Source organism: Panonychus citri, unplaced genomic scaffold (assembly GCF_014898815.1).
Source record: "Panonychus citri isolate SS breed McGregor unplaced genomic scaffold, ASM1489881v1 Contig00134, whole genome shotgun sequence".
Lineage (NCBI taxonomy): Eukaryota > Metazoa > Arthropoda > Arachnida > Trombidiformes > Tetranychidae > Panonychus > Panonychus citri.
In genome coordinates, this window is record NW_026515539.1 from 2,966,288 (window position 1) to 2,987,205 (window position 20,918).

Genomic DNA, 20,918 nt, shown 5'->3' on the forward strand with positions numbered 1-20,918 from the left:
TCTTTTGTAGCATCTTCATAAAGTTTCTGGAACTGCTTAATCTGCATTGGAAACATTTGACGAGCTATATTAGTTGCCAATAGCTTTTCTCGTGGATTTTTAAAACAAACTAAATAATGAGTATTCAATGAAATATTTCTACTTTCGATACCTTTCATGAAAAAATTCTGGACAATCAAAATAACCGATAGGTTTCTATGATGAGAACCTCGCGTAAACAGCTCACTTATAACTCTAGATTTCGATGCTTCATGCATTAAATCATCTATGACCAACCATTGTGGTTCAACACCATCGAAACTATCGGAAATATCATCAGGAATACCTTGAATGAAATTTGTATTTGCAAAAGTTGAGAATAATGGTTGATATTCTCCGTAACAATAAGTTATCCGTGCAGGAGGAGGTTTACAAAATTTATTTGCATTATTAATTAATCTTTTTACCCAGTAAGTTTTGACCGACCCTGTTGGTCCAGCTATCATCATAGTAAAAGGATGATGTAAATAAACAAAATGACGCATTTTTTATCGTATGAAGGTTACTCTTTTAATAGTGACAAGTTCTTATACATTTGGTTGAACTTTACAAATTTTACCTAGTCCAAGTCCAGGATGAACTCCGCTAGCACCTTTATAACCTTTATTATTATACCATTCTTGCATCGCAATAACAATGTTGAGTGAACAGTGTATGCTCCTCCGTTTGACTGCATGTAAGTGACAAGGTAATCTATCACCTGCAGATATCTCTTTGAATGATGCACCTTGTCGTAAAATATTTATCCTCGGTATACGAAGCTCTCGCAAGATGGATTCCGCTTCCTTTGACTTGACAGCAACCAAATAGTCATCCTCACTACACGATACACTATAAAAGTGTCTCAATGTTTCATTGAGCTCGAGAATTGTTACACCTTGATGTGGCATCATAATCGCCTTCATTCCATGGTGTTCACGTTCCAAATACTTCATGGAGTCGAGTTCACTTCTTGTCACTTGGGTCACATCAACATTAGAATATACGGATAATGATAAAACACATTTTGATCCTAATATGGCCACTTCTCTTGGATAGAATACACCTCCATGGTTGAACCCTTGCACATCAAAAAAACCACAAACATGTTCCATTGTTAAACTTATTATGATTTAGTTTAGATGTTTCCTTCTGCTTTTATACAGCTAGAAAAAATGATTATGGCGACCTCTATTGGTCTTTTAGTATCATTTGTTTTATCATCTTTGACAGTGCTATTGTAGCTTCATCTTGAGCATGATCAATACGGTAGGAAATGAAATGTATTATATCAGGTTTCAGCAAATCAGTAAATTTTTTTGTTACGTAATCCACATGTAGAGGGTCAAAGAAGAAAATCGTAATTTTGTTCAAATTGCTGGCGGTTTTCACGGAGAAATGACAAGAGGGTGAGTATATCACATTCCTCGTTACCATCTTTGTTGACTTTGTAAAATGTATAAACAAAAATTGCTATTAGCTTCAGAACAATGAAGTTTTTGTTTTCTGGATGCATTGTTATTTCCATTATGTTTATGTACGCAGGCAAAATATTTATTAGAGACTGTATACACGGCTCCTGTATATCAATACAATCAACACTCTTGTTTATGCGAATTGATCCGTTGCAGAGTTTCTGAATTTTCATTCTATCAAACTCAATCTGTTCACAAAATTCATAATCATTAATTAATAAAAAATTGAGAAGAACAGAGACTTCTTCAGAAGAGAGAACCACCCCGACATTTGTTGGAATTTCATTGACACAGTAGTTTATTTCCAGTTTAAACTTTTCCATACACTTTAGTTCATAATTATAATAAGCTTTAAGCCACAGAACAAAATTTTCATTCAATTTATACTTTAAACATTCTTGATGAGCCATTGCACTCGTTTATTGAAAATGAAGCTTAAAAGAAAAAGTTTCTTAATTTATACAATTTTTCAGCATATGCGCATTATCATGAACGAATCAAATTAGTTACAATAAAGGAAAGTGCACATGATTCACGATCTTTAGTAACTTGAATATCTTCATTAACTTGTCCAAGAATGTCCAATTCACAAAGATCGACTAAATCTCTCTTGAAAAGATGAGCTAAATTGAGAGGTTCACATATGAGACACTTGAATTGGGCATAGTTATCAATATTATCCTTAACACGATGTATAATAGATTTAGGCTTTTTGCTGGCGCATTTTCCATGAAATCTTACGACTCTGTGTAAGTAAATTTTCATCAATTTTGATAACATTGTCTCTTGACTCGCAGCTTCCTAAGGCTATCCATAATCATCACGAATCCAGGAATCACTTGTTTAATAGCAATGGCAGTTAATCTATTGATTAAAGTAAATTTTCTCCTTTCTGTATCTTTATTTCTCACGAGATGGGTGTTTAATCTTCATGTTGTAGTAGACCACTTCAGCATCGGCACTGTTTCTTTCAATGTCTTTGAAATAGTTGTATAGTATTTTCAAATCTGCGGATGATAAAACTACACCTGATCTTGTTGGAAAGTTCTGCACAAACCTCCGCATACTGAGACGAGAACATACCAGCTGAGATGAATTTTATCAATACCAATACCAAGATTGAGTTTTAATGATGAGTCAATAGGGTAATCCAGGATTTCCAATCGTAGTTTGACATTTTTGTTATATGTTGATTAACTTGATTACAAGATAAGAATGAGATAACTATGAATCAGACTATCCTTTTATACTTTCTTGCTACCTCATAAAATTTTTGAGGACAGTTTTCATGCGACCGATGCAGGTGGCACCAGTAATAACAATAGATCCATTATCGTAACAGCATATACAGATCTTCCCATCTCGCCAATACAAAGCTGGATATAACTCTGGTTCAAATGAGTGTTTTATGATTTTTGTCATCTTTATAAAATCGAATCTAAACGGAAGTTTTGTTTTGGCTGTTATCAGATAAAGTTTAACAAATCTAGGTGGGTCCTCGAAAGTGATAGTCATATCTTGATACATCCTTTTAAATGATTTGAATCCTGTCGCCACACATTTACCACTAGCAAATAGTAAGAAACAACCATGTTTACTGTATTTTACTTCTGCATTGAAACGTTTCTTCCGTTTCGAATTATCGATGTTCAATGATAGTCGTTTACCGAAATCCCACAAAGAAACCATGTTTGTTATTTCAATCATCATATAGCAACTTTCAATTGTTTGGGGATACTTTTACTCAGAAGTAGATAGTAGTAATAACAAACAAAAATTACGAGTATCAAAATACACATAAGAATAGTTGGATAACAAATCATCTTGACTGTAGTAAAGTTAATAAACAAATGAGTATTTAACCGAAACGTAAATTATAAATAAGGGTGGAAATAAAAGATTATATTTAGTAATAGTAATTTAATTTTAATCCCAATTTACGTTGGTATTACAATTCTTACAAAGTCTTGTATTTGTACTTTACACCAAGGACAAGTTTCAAAATTTGGAGCACATTCATAACAAGTGATCATATGTTCACATGGTCTGAATACTACTCCAATCTCAGCTGATAAACATATTTTACATTCATATTTACTCGTATCCTCCGTAACAGCTTTGGGCATTTCATAGTTGGATATTAGTTTAATGTCATTTCTTTGGGCATCTATGAAATGTTTACCTCGTTTAATATAAACAAACATACATTCAGGAAAAATGTGCATGAATGGACCAAGGATCATCTCCAGGAGCAATGTGATATTGTTCCAGCGCAAAAGTAACAAGTAACAGTGTCGTGTTCACCTATGCAAGTAGACATACATTTATTATATCCTTTAAGAATGTATAATAAATGTGTTACTACCATAACTGAAGAATCCTCGCTTCCGTTTTCTTCGACTTATCTGGGAATAATCGATATGTCCTCTGAATGATAAAACACGATCATCAATTTTAACCATTTTCTTTATAGCAGGTTTACTTTTGTAATGGAACGCATACTTATTGCTCCATGCCATTTGCAATCTTCTGTAAAGATAGTAACTAGGGTTCGAAGGGATGAAGCATAAACGTGGAAAAATGTACTTTTCATATTCATCTCGTGTTCGTATAAGTTTGAAGAAATTACTTCCATGTGTATAGATTGTCGCAATAAACTTGTCGTAGTTTTCAAGGCTATCAGCAGGCGGCTGAATTTCTCGCTCGTCAAGCTGCATGCTTTGAGATTGTTGATAGTCAGGTGGTAAGGGAACAGGAATAATATCTACACGATTATCTTGAGGATTTATATCACCTGAGTCACTCACAGTATTAATCATAGAAATTTCAGAGACAATGTTAGGGTTATCGAACTCAGATGAAGCAATAGTATCACTACTATCTGTATATATACTTGCGTATGAATCAATACTGCTCAGATCACTATCAACTTCTGCTCTATTTGTTTCAAAAGGAATGAAAGCTTGAACTTGATTATTATTATCAAGGATCATTTCTCCCAAACCAAATTGTGTATTTCGGGTTAGACGCACATTAAGTTGTAGTCCTTCAGGTAAGTTGGACCTGATAAATTCACGGATTGTTGTTCGTAATGTATTCGAAGCCGATTCACCATCATTAATGGTTCGATCCTGAACTAAATTTGAATCATCATCGGATTGAATAGCATGACTCGCTGTTGTCATCTCAATCCATTCTTTGATCACTCTGTTGTTCTTACAGAGAAGAATATGGATTTGATCAAACATTGATTGAAGATTACCTGCGCAGATATAATCTTGCAGCATCTGACGGAACTGAACAATTGCCTCTTCACTGGCATGTTGATCACTTGTAACAACTTCGTTGCTATTTTGATTATTCATGTCTTCGAGATTATCTTAATAGATAATTACATCGAATGTAAACTGACCAAACATCTCTTTCCACACCAGGTTTTATATGATAAAAAGTAGGCGTGGAAAACTTTTCACAATCACCACTATCTACTCCTCCTTCATATAATACACATTTATCTCTTTGTATAAGAAAAGGAGGAGCTAATTTAATTAACTAATTCAATTACATTTAGTTAGGTATTCTCATCATTTCACAGAAATAGCACCTCCTTCATGAAATCAAGATATTTCATAAACAGCCCTTCTCTGCCCACTTGCATTTCTGACCAATGCATCTTTGGCCCAATTGAATTTCTGGCCCACTTCGGTGGGTTAGAAATTCTATTGGGCCAGAAATGCCTGTTGGGCCAGAAATGCAAGGGCCAGAGAGGCTCTTTATTCTACTGTTAACCTAAAACATAACGAAATTTTTGGTAAATATTTTATTGAACTGATATGCATCCAAACGAAATGAGTTCGAGGTTAAATTTATATCATTTGCTGATTTCGCACTTTTGATGCCAATGTGATAATCAATTCTATCGATCGAAACAATAATAAATTTGAGTGTCTTGATTATCTAACTATTGATAAATTGTCGTTGTTATCACCTTCGAGTTCATTTCTCTCGGCTGTATACGGCAACGGTAATCATTGATCACTATTTTCCATCAGTAAAAAATCAAAGCAACTTTGATAGAGTTAACTAAAGAGATAGAGATGAAAATTTATCTTGTAATTGTTACGATGTATAACGAATTGCTTGTTGATTGACCTTGAGAAAAAATCTAAAGATTATTCTTACCTCTTAGTTACAATTATCACTAACATTTTAGATAAGCTCGTCAACAGAATCACTCGAGCTAGGAAGTAAGATTGAGAAATCAGAATCAACTTTTTAATTAGTTAACTGACTGAGAGATTTTCAAAGGGTCAAAGAGGGCCAAGCCTCCATTAACTTCAACTTTTTATCCCTATCAAAGGGTTAGAAAATTATGTCAACAAGTAACAGATCTTTTAAATGTGATGATGTTTGATTTGATTTGATTACATAATTTAATATTTAACTTATTTGCTCTTCTACATAACCTTTTGTTTATCATCAACTCTAAGGAGATAAGAAGCTCTTGACTGTCAATCGATATAAACCTGAAAATGTAAACAAGTAAAAGTACTCAATGAAAGTTTTATAAATATGCAACTTTAATAACAAACAGTTAAATGACTTGGAACTTTATCAGAAATGAATTCGTTACCCCGACTACTTTTTGTAATTTACTTTATTACTTTCTGTGATTGTTTAAAAGTGACCTTGTTCTCGCAAACTGGCCACAAAGGCAGTTCACAATACTTCGATGTTAATGGTTGTGTTAATCTAGATAGTGTAGTTCTATGTAATGCTCATCCTTTTCTATGTATGTGCTGCAAAGGCAAAGGAGGCTTGAGGTGCTGTGGCGAGATGGTGGCTGCAGACAACGTAGAGTCAATTAATACTCATGGTAACTGTGTCAGAGTCTATCGTAACTATAACTGTAAGGATTGGGTTGGAGGATGGATAGAGCCAGGATCAAATTGCCACAGTGATTGGGGTGCTGATGGTTGTGGTTTTAAAAATGACATTCGATCAATCGGCCTGTGCTGAGCTGAGCTGAAGATGATGACGACTACTCTTATTATAATAGAGATACGAAGATACCGTTCAATTGATTTTGATTTAGATACTGTTTTTAAGAAATATTCTAATTGCTGATCATGATGAGATCCATAGTACAAAATAAATTTAATTGAATCATTTGGGAGCAAGGGAAACTGTTTAAATTGTGGAGAAGAGAGTAATCACTTCTTTCACCAATTCAATCAATAATTTTAATTGTAATAAATAATCAGCAAGTTTCTTAGAAGAAGCATCTAAATCAGATATTGGTGCATCTCCATTTGGAATAACATAATTAATGTGTCCAAAAATCAATTGTCTGGATATTGATTGGGTTTTCTATTGGTGCTTTTTTTGAATCACAAATTGCTAAAACCTTAATCGGCGACAATGGCGAAAGTTGTCTTGTTGGTGAACGTGATGATGATGGTGATGGCTAGTATGATGGTGGGTATATGATTGGTAATGGTAATGTTCATATTTGGTTGACTTGATTCGGGAATAGCTATATTGCGAGGTTTTGTCACATATTCTTTGTAAATAAGGGCATAAAGGGCCAAACGTCTATCTTTTTTAAACGCAGAGCAGTAAAAATCTTCCACCGGAGCATCAGGAGTGGACAAAGAAACCGGAAGAAAATAATCTGCCACTTGACGTAACAATGATCCATGAAAAAGTAAACTGAATCCATCGGATGCTTGAACATTCACATTTTTCCAGCGATTTTCTCGTCTCCAATCATCATTAATTGCTCCGATTTGAATTGATTTAATCAAATTGATTCATAATTCTCAAGGTTACAATTAACATTAAGGCAACAATTAAGAAATGAGAGCCAATTGTCATCATATTACAGTCTCTCGAATTTAATTGACAATTTATTAATATCTTCTTAAAGTTATTGACTAATTAACGATTTTAAAGTTTTAATCAATATCTTTTACGTCATAGTAATTAGATTAAGCTCTTGGAAAAGTCAGTCAATCAAATTATCATTCATTAATCACTTGGAAAGAAAATGAATCGACAATTTAATGAATTGTCTATCTAATAGATGATAAATTGTATCAATTGTCAAAATAATCAACAATTAATGATAAAAATGTGAACTAAATCAAAAAGTTTAATCCCAACTATCAACAAATAAACAGTTATTATTATTGGTGAATAGTTTATGTTGAAAATGTTATCAAAAATTTATAGTAAATCATCACAATCAAATCAAGTGAAAAGTAAACAATTAAAATTATCGATAAAAATTAACGACAACAATTTAACTAAAGCTAATCAAGTGCTTTTATCCCATGAACTTTATGGTAAATTGTTCTTGGCGATACTTCGTGGTTACGATAAAACAGTTACAATTAACAAATGGAGATTAATTTATTACCGATTGATTGAAATTGTCTCATTCATAGTAATCGTTAGATTTTTCATTCTATTCGCAAGTAACAATTTAACGATAATTGAATTGTTAGGTGATCGATTTAGCTCATCGAGAATCAGAAAGACAATGGAGATTTACTGTATGTCCATTTTATCTTTAGGTTCAATTGTCCGAATACTGACCACTAACAATGAGCTGAATGACCGTTTATCTTGGCAAAAGTTTGTCAATTCCTTGCTGCGAGATAACAATTATCGTAATCATCAAATTATCAACTGTCATTTTCTAAGTACCCAAGAGATTAATGATCTTTGTCTCAAGATAATCTCACTTCCAAGTTATCCAATTACCATGTTCGTATATCTGTTAATCTATTTAATCTCTGGATTTCATGATATTCACTTCGTTAATCCGACTCAACTTTACTTGTCCATCTCATGGTTTCTTGTTGAGTTTTTATGTTTATCCCAAACTTTATCTACAACAGTTTTCATTGGATTAGGATTTGGGATTTATATTAAATTTTGTGCTCTAAGGGTCAGATTTTTGACCAGTCAAGGATTGTCCATATTGGCAATTAAACACAATCAACTGATAAGTGATCAAGTTGCTCTAGAGAATTCAAATGTTGAGATAATCTTTAATAAGATTGGAAATCGCTTCAATAGCTCTGATCATCATTCCAACCAAAATAACCATTGTGATGATGATAAAATTAATTCTGATATTTTCATCAATCAGTTGAAACAATTAATTATTCAGGTAATTCAGGGTAATCATGAAGCTCGTTGGGTCGCTTTCATGTCATTTTTTCTCGCCTCGTTCTTGATGGATTTGAGTTTATTTGTTTCTTTCATTGATCCACCCGATGAACCTTTTCATATTTGGTACGTAGCAATTACCGGGATAATCACTGGATTAATTGTTCTGCCAAATATAATTGCTAGAGCTCGACTCTCACGTAAGGTAATTAATCCAATAGTAAATCAATATGTAATCTCAATCACTAATCATAATCTCTTGATCGTAATAAATAGATTGATAATCTACACAAAATACTTCATCAGGTATTACGTTATTGCTGTTTAATCACTCGACTTAAAATTGAGGTAACAATTAACTATCAGTTTTAATTCAATGATGAACTAACAATTAAATTGTTGTGAAAATTAAAGGCTTTACATCTTATGGATTTGATGCTCGCTAAATCAATTGGTTTTTATGTTGGAGATTCATTTAGACTTGATATGTGGCACTTACTTTTGGTAAGTTTAATCATCTTAATTATCCTAAATTGTCAACAATTAACATGCAAATTATTTACAACCAGTATTTTGCTGAAAATGCATCAATATTGCTCTTAATGGTGGCCAATATGAGACGATGATTAACTTGGAATCAATGACAATCAACCTAATAATTTAAAGTACTAATTGATCCCCATGATAAGTGATAATCTAATTGTTATTGATTTGCTTTGATTACAATATAAACTGTTATCCTCTTCTCATTGTATGTTCACAATTTAATCAACAATTTGTTATCATTAAGATCTATTTCCAAATATAATTGAATTGAATTGTTATCACAACTCAATTTAATCAGGAAATTTCTTTAATCATGATTATCGTTGTGAAAGTTAAATGGATGAGAAATTATTTAAAATTCATAAGTAAATAGTTTCTGGTTTCAATATTCTCTTACCTTCTTGTCTCTTCTTCTTATATTCTGGTTTGAATATTGTTTATTATGGAATTGGAACTGAAAACATCATCAAATCAACAAATTCAGAATGAACAACAACAGACCAGCATCATTAGAACCTTGTCTTCTTCCTACAATAATGATAAACAAAGTAGTCAACCTCTTGATGGTTTAATTGACGATCAGAAGGATTATCGGGAATTTGTTTGTGGTTATGGTGCAGCTTTTATCAATATTTGTTTCACTTTTCCGATCAACAAGGTGATGTTTCGTCAAATGGCCTATGGAATTAAAACTAATTACGCTTTATCTCAAATGAGGAAAGAGGGTTTATATCAATTGTATCGAGGTCTTTACCACCGCTGCTTCAGAAAACTGCAAGTGTATCTCTTATGTTTGGAACATTCAGCCAATTCCAAAATCTACTCGATACTCATTTCGATCTATTCACATCTCATCCCAATCTTAAGTTAACAGTCTCAGCGCTACTTGCCGGATGCACGGAAGCCGTTCTTACGCCCTTCGAGAGAGTTCAAACCTTGTTACAAGATTACAAATACAATCACCAGTTTCACAACACTTTCCATGCATTCAAAGAGCTACGTAAATATGGTATCAGGGAATATTATCGAGGATTAGCACCAATTTTAATTCGAAATGGACCATCTAATGTTCTATTTTTCAGTTTCCGAGGGAAAGTGAAAGACGTTCTTCCCTCACCTGATGGTTGGTGGTCCGAACTGGTCACAAATTTTATATCCGGCGCTCTAATCGGTGCCTTGATTAGTACCCTTTTCTATCCCGTTAATGTGATCAAAACAAAAGTGCAAACCCAAACCGGTGGAAGTAAATTCTTAACAATTTAATCGATTCATTGAATCATTTTCTCTATGAAAAGCCATGTAAATCGAACTTGCATTAACAACTAGTGTAATTTTATATGGCGTTTTATTCACGAAATGATGAAAATCATTGTTTAATTTTGTATTCAAATCAATAAGTTTTATTGTAGGAAGTTTTCTTTGGTATTGAAATTAATGTGAATGAAATGAATTAAATATTATAAAAAAGAAAATGAATGAAAGTGTAAATCTCCTTTTATGAAAAGCAATATTAATTAATGTAATTAAGATTATGATCATTTTGGATTATATTTCGAAGAACTTTTTCTTGGTAATTTAAATTTATAATTAGAATTAGTTTTCTTTGATATATGTTCTCCACGAATATGACGATAAATATTTCCATAACATGAGAGCATTTGTGGAGGATTACATGTTAAGCAAACTGCACCATAAAAATATGGCGCAATGTGTTGAGCAAGTATCGTTTTTTTATGAGTTGGTTTAACTTCACATTTAACGTGATATCTACATGAAAATTTGGTACTGCGGCGGTTTCTTTTTTTAACTATAAATGATTCTACTCCTTCTGCTAAATCTTTACTTGTAACCTTCTGATAAGAATCATTATCTATTAAATAATAGTAATATTGCTTTTCGTCCACTGTATATGTACGTAAATATTTGTCGTGTATTATTGGAAACTCGATTGTATCATCTTCTGTCTCATTTAGATCTATCTGTTTATCAGTGGTCGATGTAGAAGCTTGAACATTTACATCTTGTGGATTTCCATCAACAATTAAATTCGTTTGATTATTACCGATTGATGTAGAAGTTCCAATATTTACATCCGACGAAATTTCTTCTTCAATTGAATCCACTTGATTATTTGAGGTCGAAGTTGAAGCTTCAACATTTTGTAGATTTACATCGTCTTCAATTAAATCCATTTGATTATCAGTGTTCAATGTAGAAGCTCCAATATTTACAGCTAATGAAGCTTCTTCTTCTTTAATTAATTCCATTTGGTTAATTGGAGTCGATGTATGCGGTGATGGTGATGGTGATGATGATGGCGAGGATGATTGTGGATATGTGATTGGTAATGATGGTGTTGGTTCATGATAATCGATAATTGGTTGACTTGATTCGGGAATAGTTGTGACTTTCCATTTCTGTTTCATTTGGAGCTTCTTCTTGGGTCGAAATTTGTTATAAGATAAAAACAATCGGGCCATTCGCTGTTTGAAGGTTAATCGTTTTTTGATTTGATTTCTATCAACAATTGTTGATTTTTCACTTTTAAGTTCAGAATCCTTTGGATCGGGATTCTCGAACATTTCTTGTTTGATTAGTGTAGAATCTATTGCACTTAATTGGATAAGAATATCAATTACCATATTGCGAGGTATCGTCGCATATCCTTTGTAAATAAGGTCATAAAGGGCCAAAAGTCCATCTTTTTTAAACGAAGGGCAGTAAAAATCTTCCATCGGAGCATCAGGAGTGGACAAAGAAACAGGGAGAAAATAATCTGTCACTTGACGTAACAATGATCCATGAAAAATAAACTGAATCCATCGGATGCTTGAACATTCACATTTTCCAGCGATTTTCTTCTCCAATCAACACCATCAATTTTGTGCTTCATTTTAAGCGTGTAAACCAAAGATGGTTCTGGAACATGATTCATTTGAATTGTAGAATTTTCATCACAATTGTCACCAGATTCGCTCTCTGTTGCATTCTCTTTGTTGTTAAACTATAACAATTAGATGGAAATAAAAAAAAGAGAGAAAACAAAAACAAAACAAACCGTTAAAACCATTGAACGACTAATACATTCAAAAGGAACAATTAAAGAAAATAAATGAAAAGGCTAATTAGCAAATTAGATTTACCTGTAAACCCAAAGTGAAGGCATAACTGATTTTCTCTTGCATCAGATTGGAATCCATTTTGATTAATCTAAATAAATAAGAGTAAAAACCAAACAATTAAGGACCCAAAAGAGAAAACTAAGTAACAATGTCAAGTTAAACATAAACGATTCTTTAATTAACTTACATTACGAAAAATAGAATTGAACAGAAATTTAATTAGCACAATTAATCAAACCAGTGGTCATTAAATTAGCACAAATATGATCAGCTGAGAAAAAGAAACTCTCTTGTTGAAGGAAGTTGATTGAAGAAAAGCAATAGACTCTAACTGTTGAATTACCTTTGAACTGTGGACGAATTAAAAATGACAATGAGACTTATAAATCCTCTGGATTTATGAGATAGGACCCACTGGAACACTGGAACCCGCTGACCAGTCAAGGATTATCCAATTGGCAATTAAACACAATCAACTGATAATCTTTAATAACATTGGAATTCAATTCAATGTCTCTGATCATCATTCCAATTAAAATAACAATTGTAACGATGATGAAATTAATTCTGATATTTTCATCAATCAGTTAAAACGATTCAGGTAATTCAGGGTAATCATGAAGCTCGTTGGGTCGCTTTCATGTCATTTTTTCTCGCTTCGTTCTTGATGGATTTGAGTTTATTTGTTTCTTTCATTGATCCACCCGATGAACCTTTTCATATTTGGTACGTAGCAATTACCGGGATAATCACTGGATCAATTGTTCTGCCAAATATAATTGCTAGAGCTCGACTTTCACGTAAGGTAATTAATCCAATAGTAAATCACTATGTAATCTTAATCATCATCTCTTAATCGTAATAAATAGATTGATAATCTACACAAAATACTTCATCAGGTATTACGTTATTGCTGTTTAATCACTCGACTTAAAATTGAGGTAACAATTAACTATCAGTTTTAATTCAATGATTAACTAACAGTTAAATTGTTGTGAAAATTAAAGGCCTTACATCTTATGGATTTGATGCTCGCTAAATCAATTGGTTTTTATGTTGGAGATTCATTTAGACTTGATATGTGGCACTTACTTTTGGTAAGTTTAATCATTTTAATTAGCCCTAAATTGTCAACAATTAACATCCAAATTATTTACAACCAGTATTTTGCTGAAAATGCATCAATATTGCTCTTAATGGTGGCCAATATGAGACGATAATTAACTTGGAATCAATGAAAATCAACCTAATAATTTAAAGTACTAATTGATCCCCATGATAAGTGATAATCTAATTGTTATTGATTTGCTTTGATTACAATATAAACTGTTATCCTCTTCTCATTGTATGTTCACAATTTAATCAACAATTTGTTATCATTAAGATCTCTTTCCAAATATAATTGAATTGAATTGTTATCACAACTCAATTTAATCAGGAAATTTCTTTAATCATGATTATCGTTGTGAAAGTTAAATGGATGAGAAATTATTCACTTTAACCTTGACCTTGACATTAGAAGAAAACATCTCAATCGATTCACAAGAAAATCATGAATCTTTTGTTAAGATAAATGGTGTTTCCGATTGTAATAATTTTCCAATCTAAGTTCAGTCAATCAACTGCGACTGAGGAAAAAAAATTAAAATGAATGATAACTAATCGTTGGTGGTGAGCATTTCGTTAGTGAATTCAGCTAAAACTATTCAATAGGAAATTGTTTATGATGATTACGAGAGAGAAAAAGAGATAAATATACAGAATAAGATTCTGAGGAAGATGATATCATATATTGGAATCATAAAGAAGGATAAAAATTGTGAGTTGGTGATATTGAGATACAATGTACATGATAAGCTCTTTCTCCTTTTCCTGTTTAAATCATTGAGGTTCCACTTACAGTTAATCAATGTAAGTAGATTGTCTGGAAATGACCTTAAATTGATTGTGACCAAAGTTAAAGTGGACACAACACATTGAAAGAAAGCTTAAGATTGATTCATTGACTGTGTGTGAATGTGGACATGGAATCACCATGTTTGAAAAACAAGGAACAAGAAAATGAGAAAATGAGAAAAGAGAGAGAAAAGTTCAATCAATATTATTATAATCATCGGTTTTGTTTATTGAGTATTGAATTTCCAATTCCCTGTGGGTGGTTATCATGTTGATGATGCTGGGTAACTCGATGCTGGTGACCAGTAATTTTTAACATCATTTCCGGTCATTTCAGAGATCCAATCCAAAAACTTTTGTACTTTCACATAAACACCAGGGTGACCCTGTTGTCCACAGTCAATTCCCCATGAAACTATTCCAGCCAAAGAGTAGGTTCCATCGGGACGATAACAAACCAATGGTCCACCTCCGTCTCCCTGGTTAAATTAAAAGACAATTAACAAAAATCAGACAATCGATTAGTTTTATGCATAGGAGAAACAATCGATTCTAATGGAAACAATTGGAAATGATTAGTAAATTGTAAATATTGCAAATGTAAAAGCCACACAAAAAAAGCTAATCAATTGATCGATCAGTGATCATCTTGATTGTGTCAATTTAGATTAGAGTTGATGACTTAGTGATTGAGATTTGATCTCAAATTGATTGTTGATCAAAACAATCATAAAGTGTATATTAAATTATTGTATTCTGGAAAATCAGTCAATCGCCTCAGGGTAAATGATAATCCATCAATATATTGACTGTTTTTAAGGAGATAACAATCAATGTAATCAAATTATAAAGATAAACATCAGTATTGATTTTAAATTGTCGATTGATGATTGAAAGTTATTATTAATAAATTGTGATAGATGTCAAATTGGTAGCAATCAATTGATTGATCTGAATTTAAATTATTGTCTAAGATTGATCAGAATCGAAACTAAATCAAATTAAATGAATAACAATTAAAACCTTCTCCCTTTTTTTTGAGTAATCAATAATCTCAATCTAACTAATTGTTACACCGAAAAGATTTACTCTCAATTGTTACCTTGTATTAATAATTAATTGATTGGATTGTAAATTTTTCAACACAAACACTAATTGAAACAATAATGAATTAAACTAATTCTTATTCCAAGAGCAATACTAATCACTTTTTATCACAATTAACTTGATGATTGAAGCTTAATGGTCGTAGGTCAATGGTAATGATTATTTGATTACAATATCGATATTACAACAATTTAGTCAAACCTTTCATCTAATTAATAGTTAAACATGATCATCAGACCATAAATTAAAAAGTATTAACATGAAGCCCAAACAGTAATTTATTGAATTGAATTAACTGATTTGAATTCCATGAAAATAATGACTACTAATCTGTTCAGTTGAATCACATATTTCATTTTAATTATAATTATAATTACATGATTGACCTTGAAAATAGCATGGGAATCATCAATTCCGTCAGAATCTGATTCTTTTTTGGAAAAAATTCTCCCCAATAGTTTAAACAATTCAAGTTTAACCCCTCAGGCCAATGTCAAGCACAAATATTAATAATATAATCAAGTGTCAATGAATATTGGATAATTTTGTTGAATTGTATTCAAATGATATCATGAACTGACGATAACGATGCCAATCATCATGCTGAAAATCTGAATTCACACAGCTTTTATCTTGCTGAATCTAATGAAGGAAAAAATATCGAATCGATATCAGAATTTATATATACATATAAAAGTGTCGATTCTAAATCGAAGTAGATTTTGCAATAATGGTTGATAATTGATTACGAAAATAACGATACATGATATTTTCCCATGTTATCGTTGGTTGTCATCAGCTGAATTGATCTGAATAACATTTAAATGAACGTTATTGTTAATGTACATGAGAAAATTGAACATGAATCTAAGTTAATTGGGTTGGAAGAAATTCAATTTACACAAATTGTTTACTGATTAGTCTAAAGAAAAGATAATCTCAGTTGTGTGATACTTGTCATGAAAAATAGTTCAATATCATGAAAATGTATCGATTATGTCATTATACTTCCCACTCAAAATTACCATGTAAAAACAGAGATAATCTTTCAGGGGATTTAATAGATATTTATGATTATTATCAATGCGTTAAAAACAAACTAATCCAATCAAACGATAATGTTAATATACAAACAGAGAGGTAGATTATCATGAATTTCAATTCTGAAAAGTTCAGTAAACTATCATTTTGATTACTAACCTTGAGGATCAACTATCATAATCGTTATCATTTATCACACCGATTGAGTTTTCAGGGTGATCGTGATCATAATTCAGTGTAACAAGACAATTCTTATTTTCTAGCATCTTTTTTGTCAAAGATTTTCTCTTCCTTCCGTTTTACTCCATTTCCGTTTCAGAGTATCTACCATGGTATGTTTTGTTTGGACATTGAGAATAGATTCACACTGAATTGAACTGAACTGAAATTTAATGAGTTACCATGAAAGAGAGAGAGAGAGAGAAACCTTTATCTAATAGTTTGTTTCTTTTCATCAGCCATTACAATCAATCCCTTTAGATCAATACAATTTATTTCATGGTTGAATTTAATTGTAAACCATGAAAAAAGTTCAGCAGCTGAAACACATCTCATGATAATTGAACATGAAACTTTATCAACAATTGACACTCGGTTAGAAAAGTTTACCAATCTTACCATTAACTTAATTCACGTTATTACAATTTAGATTGTTCAATGTTTTTCCAATTTAATCTAATGGTTTAATCAGTGATGATCCACTAATTGTGATCAATTTAACTGTTATTGTCTTCCTTTTTTTTACTAAATTGTTCCATTGGAAAGTAATTAATTTTACTCTACTTTTCATTCGGGTTCAGATTTAATCCATATCGATTTTCCTTTTCATCTAATAATTGATTAATCTGAATTAATTGTCTCACTTATATCAAGCACAAACTAATTGACCATCAATAATCAAATTAGTTGATTATTTTTCTAATTGCATGGAAAAATTTTCAATTATATTGATAATAAGTAATCTGTAATAATCTGATTTTCTCGGTTAATTTTTCGATGTAACTTTAGAAAATTAAAAGAGAATCAACTAATTGTTTCAACTTACTTTACACGAATCTCTACCTTCCTCTCCGCCGGCACACATGAAGCTTTCATGAAGACGGAATCTACCGCCTAATCGAGTCCGTCTGAGTGTTTTTTGGCACTCATAGTTAGGGATGACCGGTAAACTGACCTCTTTCAGTATATTTGAATAGTGTCCACCCTCTAAAAAAATGAAAATTACTACATTAGATATCAAAGGTTGAAAGGTTACAATGACCAATCGACTTAACTGTAAGCGTTTTTACCCCAACCCGTTGTGACACAATTTTGACCATCGAAAACTTCATCGGGTGTTGGTAAGCAAATAGTATCAATGTTTGGCTTGAATGTAACGGGTTTAGATAGTTTCATGATGGCGATGTCATTCCAAAGATTATTGGGATTGAATTTAGGATGAATGTAAACACTGGCTACTTGGTAATCCTCATGGGGTAAGAATTCAGTAGTTTTCTGAGTATCCCATTCACCGAGACGAACCTTCAACTCACAAGAACCTGATTCAGTGACAAAAGGTTTAATACAATGAGCAACCGTCAGAACGTGCTGAGAATCGATTAAAGTTCCACCACATTGGAACATGTTCAAATCTCGTTCGATTTTCAGAACTGCTACCTAGAAAAAGAGAAAGATGGTGATAAAAAGAAAAGAAAAGAAAAGAAACTCATAAGATTGAAAAGAGAAAAGAGATGAAAAAAGAAGCCATTTTTTCCCATGAACACTTTGAATTCACATTCTGAAACCTTGGAACTATTTTCTCCTTGACGTAGTTAATTGTTATCCTTATGATGTAAGAAACAGGTTATTAGCCAAGTTTCAATCATGTAAAAGAAAAACTCAGAATGAAGTTCATCACCATGAAAAAAAAAGAATCTATTCTCATTATCGGTCTTCCTTCAGGGGAAATTGCATGTTACTCAATATAAACGAAATCATTTGATCAATGATAACAAGAATCACAATTTCCTTTCAGAATCATTCTAATAGAGATCATGTTTACCTTTTCATAGCAAAATTCTGCTTCAAATTCATAATATTTTCATTGAGAGTTTCATTTCAATTAAAGGTAAGTTTCAACTTTCAATTATAATTAGTTGATAAAAAGTTCAGAGACTATTATCATGCTAATGAATCATTTGGGGCTGAGAGTTCAGGGTAACTTTTTTTTCTCAACTTTTTCCTTCCTTCATTCTGTCAACATGGTTAATAATAACTTTCTAATATTTATTCAGCCTAATTTCAACCATGATATTGATGCTCTCAAGTTTCCTGTTATCAAAATCATTAACCTTGAATTCATTACAAATTAATTTGGTTCACCATTATCATGCTATTAATATGAATTAACAGATTATATTTGGAATACTGATTAACTTGATCTTTGGGATAATTTTTGTGAAATTTTGTAAAAATAATCGAAATGATTAACTTCCGTTACAGTGAAACATTTAGCATTCACCTGAACAAATTTAGTTTGTCATTTAGCTAATTAAACTTTTAGAGTTAATTTGAAGCTTAATTAGGAAGGTTATGATCTTACCTGCCATGGCCATTCACCGAAATCAGATTCACCTTTGGAACTTGGAACTAAAATTCGTCTATTGATTCCACTTGGATTACGAATTCCACATTTATGAGTATAAGGAACCTGAGATACTGTTTCCGGATCGGAACAACAAACATGGAAGGTACCACAATAAGGGGGCTTATATCGTCCATCCTGAAAGTAATAATGATCATGTTAAAGAATTGAAATTCATTGGGAATAAGTGGAGGAGAAAAAGTGATTCTTTACCAGAGGAAGCTCTTTTTTTGGTGGTTCCTTGATTCGAGGGTCAATTATTCCCGCTCCATCGTCAACTATGCGGCCATTATCACATTGGTAATAAGGAACACAAATGCACCCATACTCTTCTTGTCCGTCGTCTTCAGGGTAAGACTCTTCTGGTGGAGCGGGTTTCTTGTGAGGTGGAGGTGGTGGTGGTTGATATGGAGGTTCAATATGCTTAATTGGTTCAACCAGATCTTCTGGTAAATGCTTAGATGGACGATTTGGACATGTAGGTTTCTTATTGCATTCTGGTTCCTCGACAATTGGGATTGGTAAATGAGGTTTTCGGGGTGGATGAGGTTTCACTGGTCTCACAGGTTCGATCGGTGGTTGAACATAAACATTTGATTCAATGGGTTCATAAGGTTCACTTGGAGGTCCTTTTGGAGGTTCATAGTGTCCATGTGATGGCGGCGGAGGTGGAGGATGCAAAGGCGATGGTGGTGGGTGGTGATTGGGTCTTGGACGATGTTGCTCTTGGTTCTGACATGGTTTACATGGCTTAACTCCGGCATCAGTAAAAATTGTTGACAAAACTCCAACTGCACTTACACCAAAGGTTCTTGGTTCCAGTCCAGTTCCATTGGTGTTGACATTTTTCAAAGGTCTATTCGCTTGGACGGTCAAAAAGTAAACGATGAAAAGAACAGAAAACAAAAGTTGACCCATAATAAGCAGCAGTGGTCAGTAAAATAAAGTAAAACAAACAAACCTAAAAGGTTTATATTCAAGCCTATTTTTTGTTTTCTGTTGAAAAGTTTTCACTCTTTGCTGGTCAAGATTATTAAGATAATGTTGAATGTCCACTTCTAAAAAGGAGACTCACTCTCTTTAAACAAGAGTAGTGATGAAGACAACAAAGAAAGGCTATTTTCATGGTCAATGAAAACTCTCAAGGACATTTACAGGTAAATTTATCTCTATCACCATCATTACAAACAACACCATCATCTTACCTTAGGGTTTAATATATGGAATGAAAAATTCACACAAAAAAAACTTCTGACAAAATCATCAACACTTATCATTTCAATCAGACTTCATTGTAACGTCAATCATCATTAACATCCCCATCTCATTATCATCAAAGCATCGCAGGTAAATTCATTGTCAATGTTATTATTTTGTTGACTAGTTTACCTGAAATAAGCTTGAGAATTCATAAAGTTGGTATTACTTCACCGACGAGAAGCTTAACAGTTTGATACGCAAATATAAACTAATTTTCTGAACAATTAGATTGCTAGTCTATCGAGTAAAAAAACTTTGGGTTTATCAATTTTCAGATTAAAGTGTCAACACTTAATGAAATCGCGAGTTAACCTTAATTTTATTATCATAATCAGCGAGCTATTAGTTTACTTTGAGTACCGATAATTAACTGATAATTTCCTACAAAATAGAAATGAGATAACAAGGATAGTTGGTATAATCGAAATTAAATTTTATTGATTCTAAATATGGATTTCGGGGTTTGGATAGAGGAAGAGAAACTTTCCTGGTTCACAGAGCTAAACTTCATTTTCCACATGGGAGGGGCCCTTTTTCACAAGTTTACTTGTTGACTCGAGTCCATTGGCTTGGCCCATTTCCATTAAACTACGACGGCTTTTTAAAACACTTGACTTGTACTGTAAACTTGTACCAATGAAAGCGATCACA

At 32.4% G+C, this 20,918-nt stretch overlaps 3 protein-coding genes and 2 pseudogenes across 4 annotated transcripts; 3 read left to right on the forward strand and 2 right to left on the reverse strand.

Moving 5' to 3' along the window:
- Positions 1–3,423: 3,423 nt before the first annotated feature.
- Positions 3,424–4,899, reverse strand: LOC128391215 (uncharacterized; annotated as a pseudogene).
- Positions 4,900–8,739: 3,840 nt separating this feature from the next.
- Positions 8,740–9,602, forward strand: LOC128391216 (uncharacterized). Its single transcript, XM_053351065.1, has 4 exons — positions 8,740–8,877; positions 8,949–9,020; positions 9,087–9,176; positions 9,242–9,602. Exons 1-4 carry the CDS (start codon positions 8,740–8,742, stop codon positions 9,296–9,298), a joined length of 357 nt encoding a protein of 118 aa, XP_053207040.1. The 3' UTR covers positions 9,299–9,602.
- A 6-nt stretch (positions 9,603–9,608) lies between these two features.
- Positions 9,609–10,535, forward strand: LOC128391253 (mitochondrial nicotinamide adenine dinucleotide transporter SLC25A51-like; annotated as a pseudogene).
- Positions 10,536–12,538: 2,003 nt separating this feature from the next.
- On the forward strand, positions 12,539–13,769 carry LOC128391257 (uncharacterized). 2 transcript variants are annotated; one of them, XM_053351112.1, is made up of 4 exons: positions 12,539–13,145; positions 13,210–13,281; positions 13,348–13,437; positions 13,504–13,769. In XM_053351112.1, exons 1-4 carry the CDS (start codon positions 12,981–12,983, stop codon positions 13,558–13,560), a joined length of 384 nt encoding a protein of 127 aa, XP_053207087.1. In that variant the 5' UTR covers positions 12,539–12,980; the 3' UTR covers positions 13,561–13,769. The 2 variants fall into 2 exon arrangements, with proteins under 2 accessions (XP_053207087.1, XP_053207085.1); XM_053351110.1 differs by having other exon boundaries at positions 13,348–13,769.
- Positions 13,770–14,108: 339 nt separating this feature from the next.
- Positions 14,109–20,081, reverse strand: LOC128391249 (inactive CLIP domain-containing serine protease A8-like). The gene is made up of 5 exons (XM_053351100.1): positions 19,221–20,081; positions 18,966–19,145; positions 17,659–18,040; positions 17,430–17,590; positions 14,109–14,715 (listed from the first exon to the last, which is right to left on the reverse strand). The coding sequence occupies exons 1-5, from the start codon at positions 19,923–19,925 to the stop codon at positions 14,503–14,505; spliced, it is 1,641 nt and encodes a 546-aa protein (XP_053207075.1). The 5' UTR covers positions 19,926–20,081; the 3' UTR covers positions 14,109–14,502.
- Positions 20,082–20,918: the final 837 nt, after the last annotated feature.

Bases quoted from the DNA above. Each gene is read 5' to 3' on its own strand.
- LOC128391257 (XM_053351110.1), top strand. From the start codon at position 12,981: ATGTCATTTTTTCTCGCTTCGTTCTTGATGGATTTGAGTTTATTTGTT. The intron at 13,146-13,209 runs GTAATTAATCCA...CGTAATAAATAG, and splicing joins GAGCTCGACTTTCACGTAAG to ATTGATAATCTACACAAAAT. The intron at 13,282-13,347 runs GTAACAATTAAC...TGAAAATTAAAG, and splicing joins TCACTCGACTTAAAATTGAG to GCCTTACATCTTATGGATTT.
- LOC128391216 (XM_053351065.1), top strand. From the start codon at position 8,740: ATGGATTTGAGTTTATTTGTTTCTTTCATTGATCCACCCGATGAACCT. The intron at 9,021-9,086 runs GTAACAATTAAC...TGAAAATTAAAG, and splicing joins TCACTCGACTTAAAATTGAG to GCTTTACATCTTATGGATTT. The intron at 9,177-9,241 runs GTAAGTTTAATC...ATTTACAACCAG, and splicing joins ATATGTGGCACTTACTTTTG to TATTTTGCTGAAAATGCATC.
- LOC128391249 (XM_053351100.1), bottom strand. From the start codon at position 19,925: ATGGGTCAACTTTTGTTTTCTGTTCTTTTCATCGTTTACTTTTTGACC. The intron at 19,146-19,220 runs GTAAAGAATCAC...TATTACTTTCAG, and splicing joins CAAAAAAAGAGCTTCCTCTG to GATGGACGATATAAGCCCCC. The intron at 18,041-18,965 runs GTAAGATCATAA...CTCTTTTTCTAG, and splicing joins TCGGTGAATGGCCATGGCAG to GTAGCAGTTCTGAAAATCGA.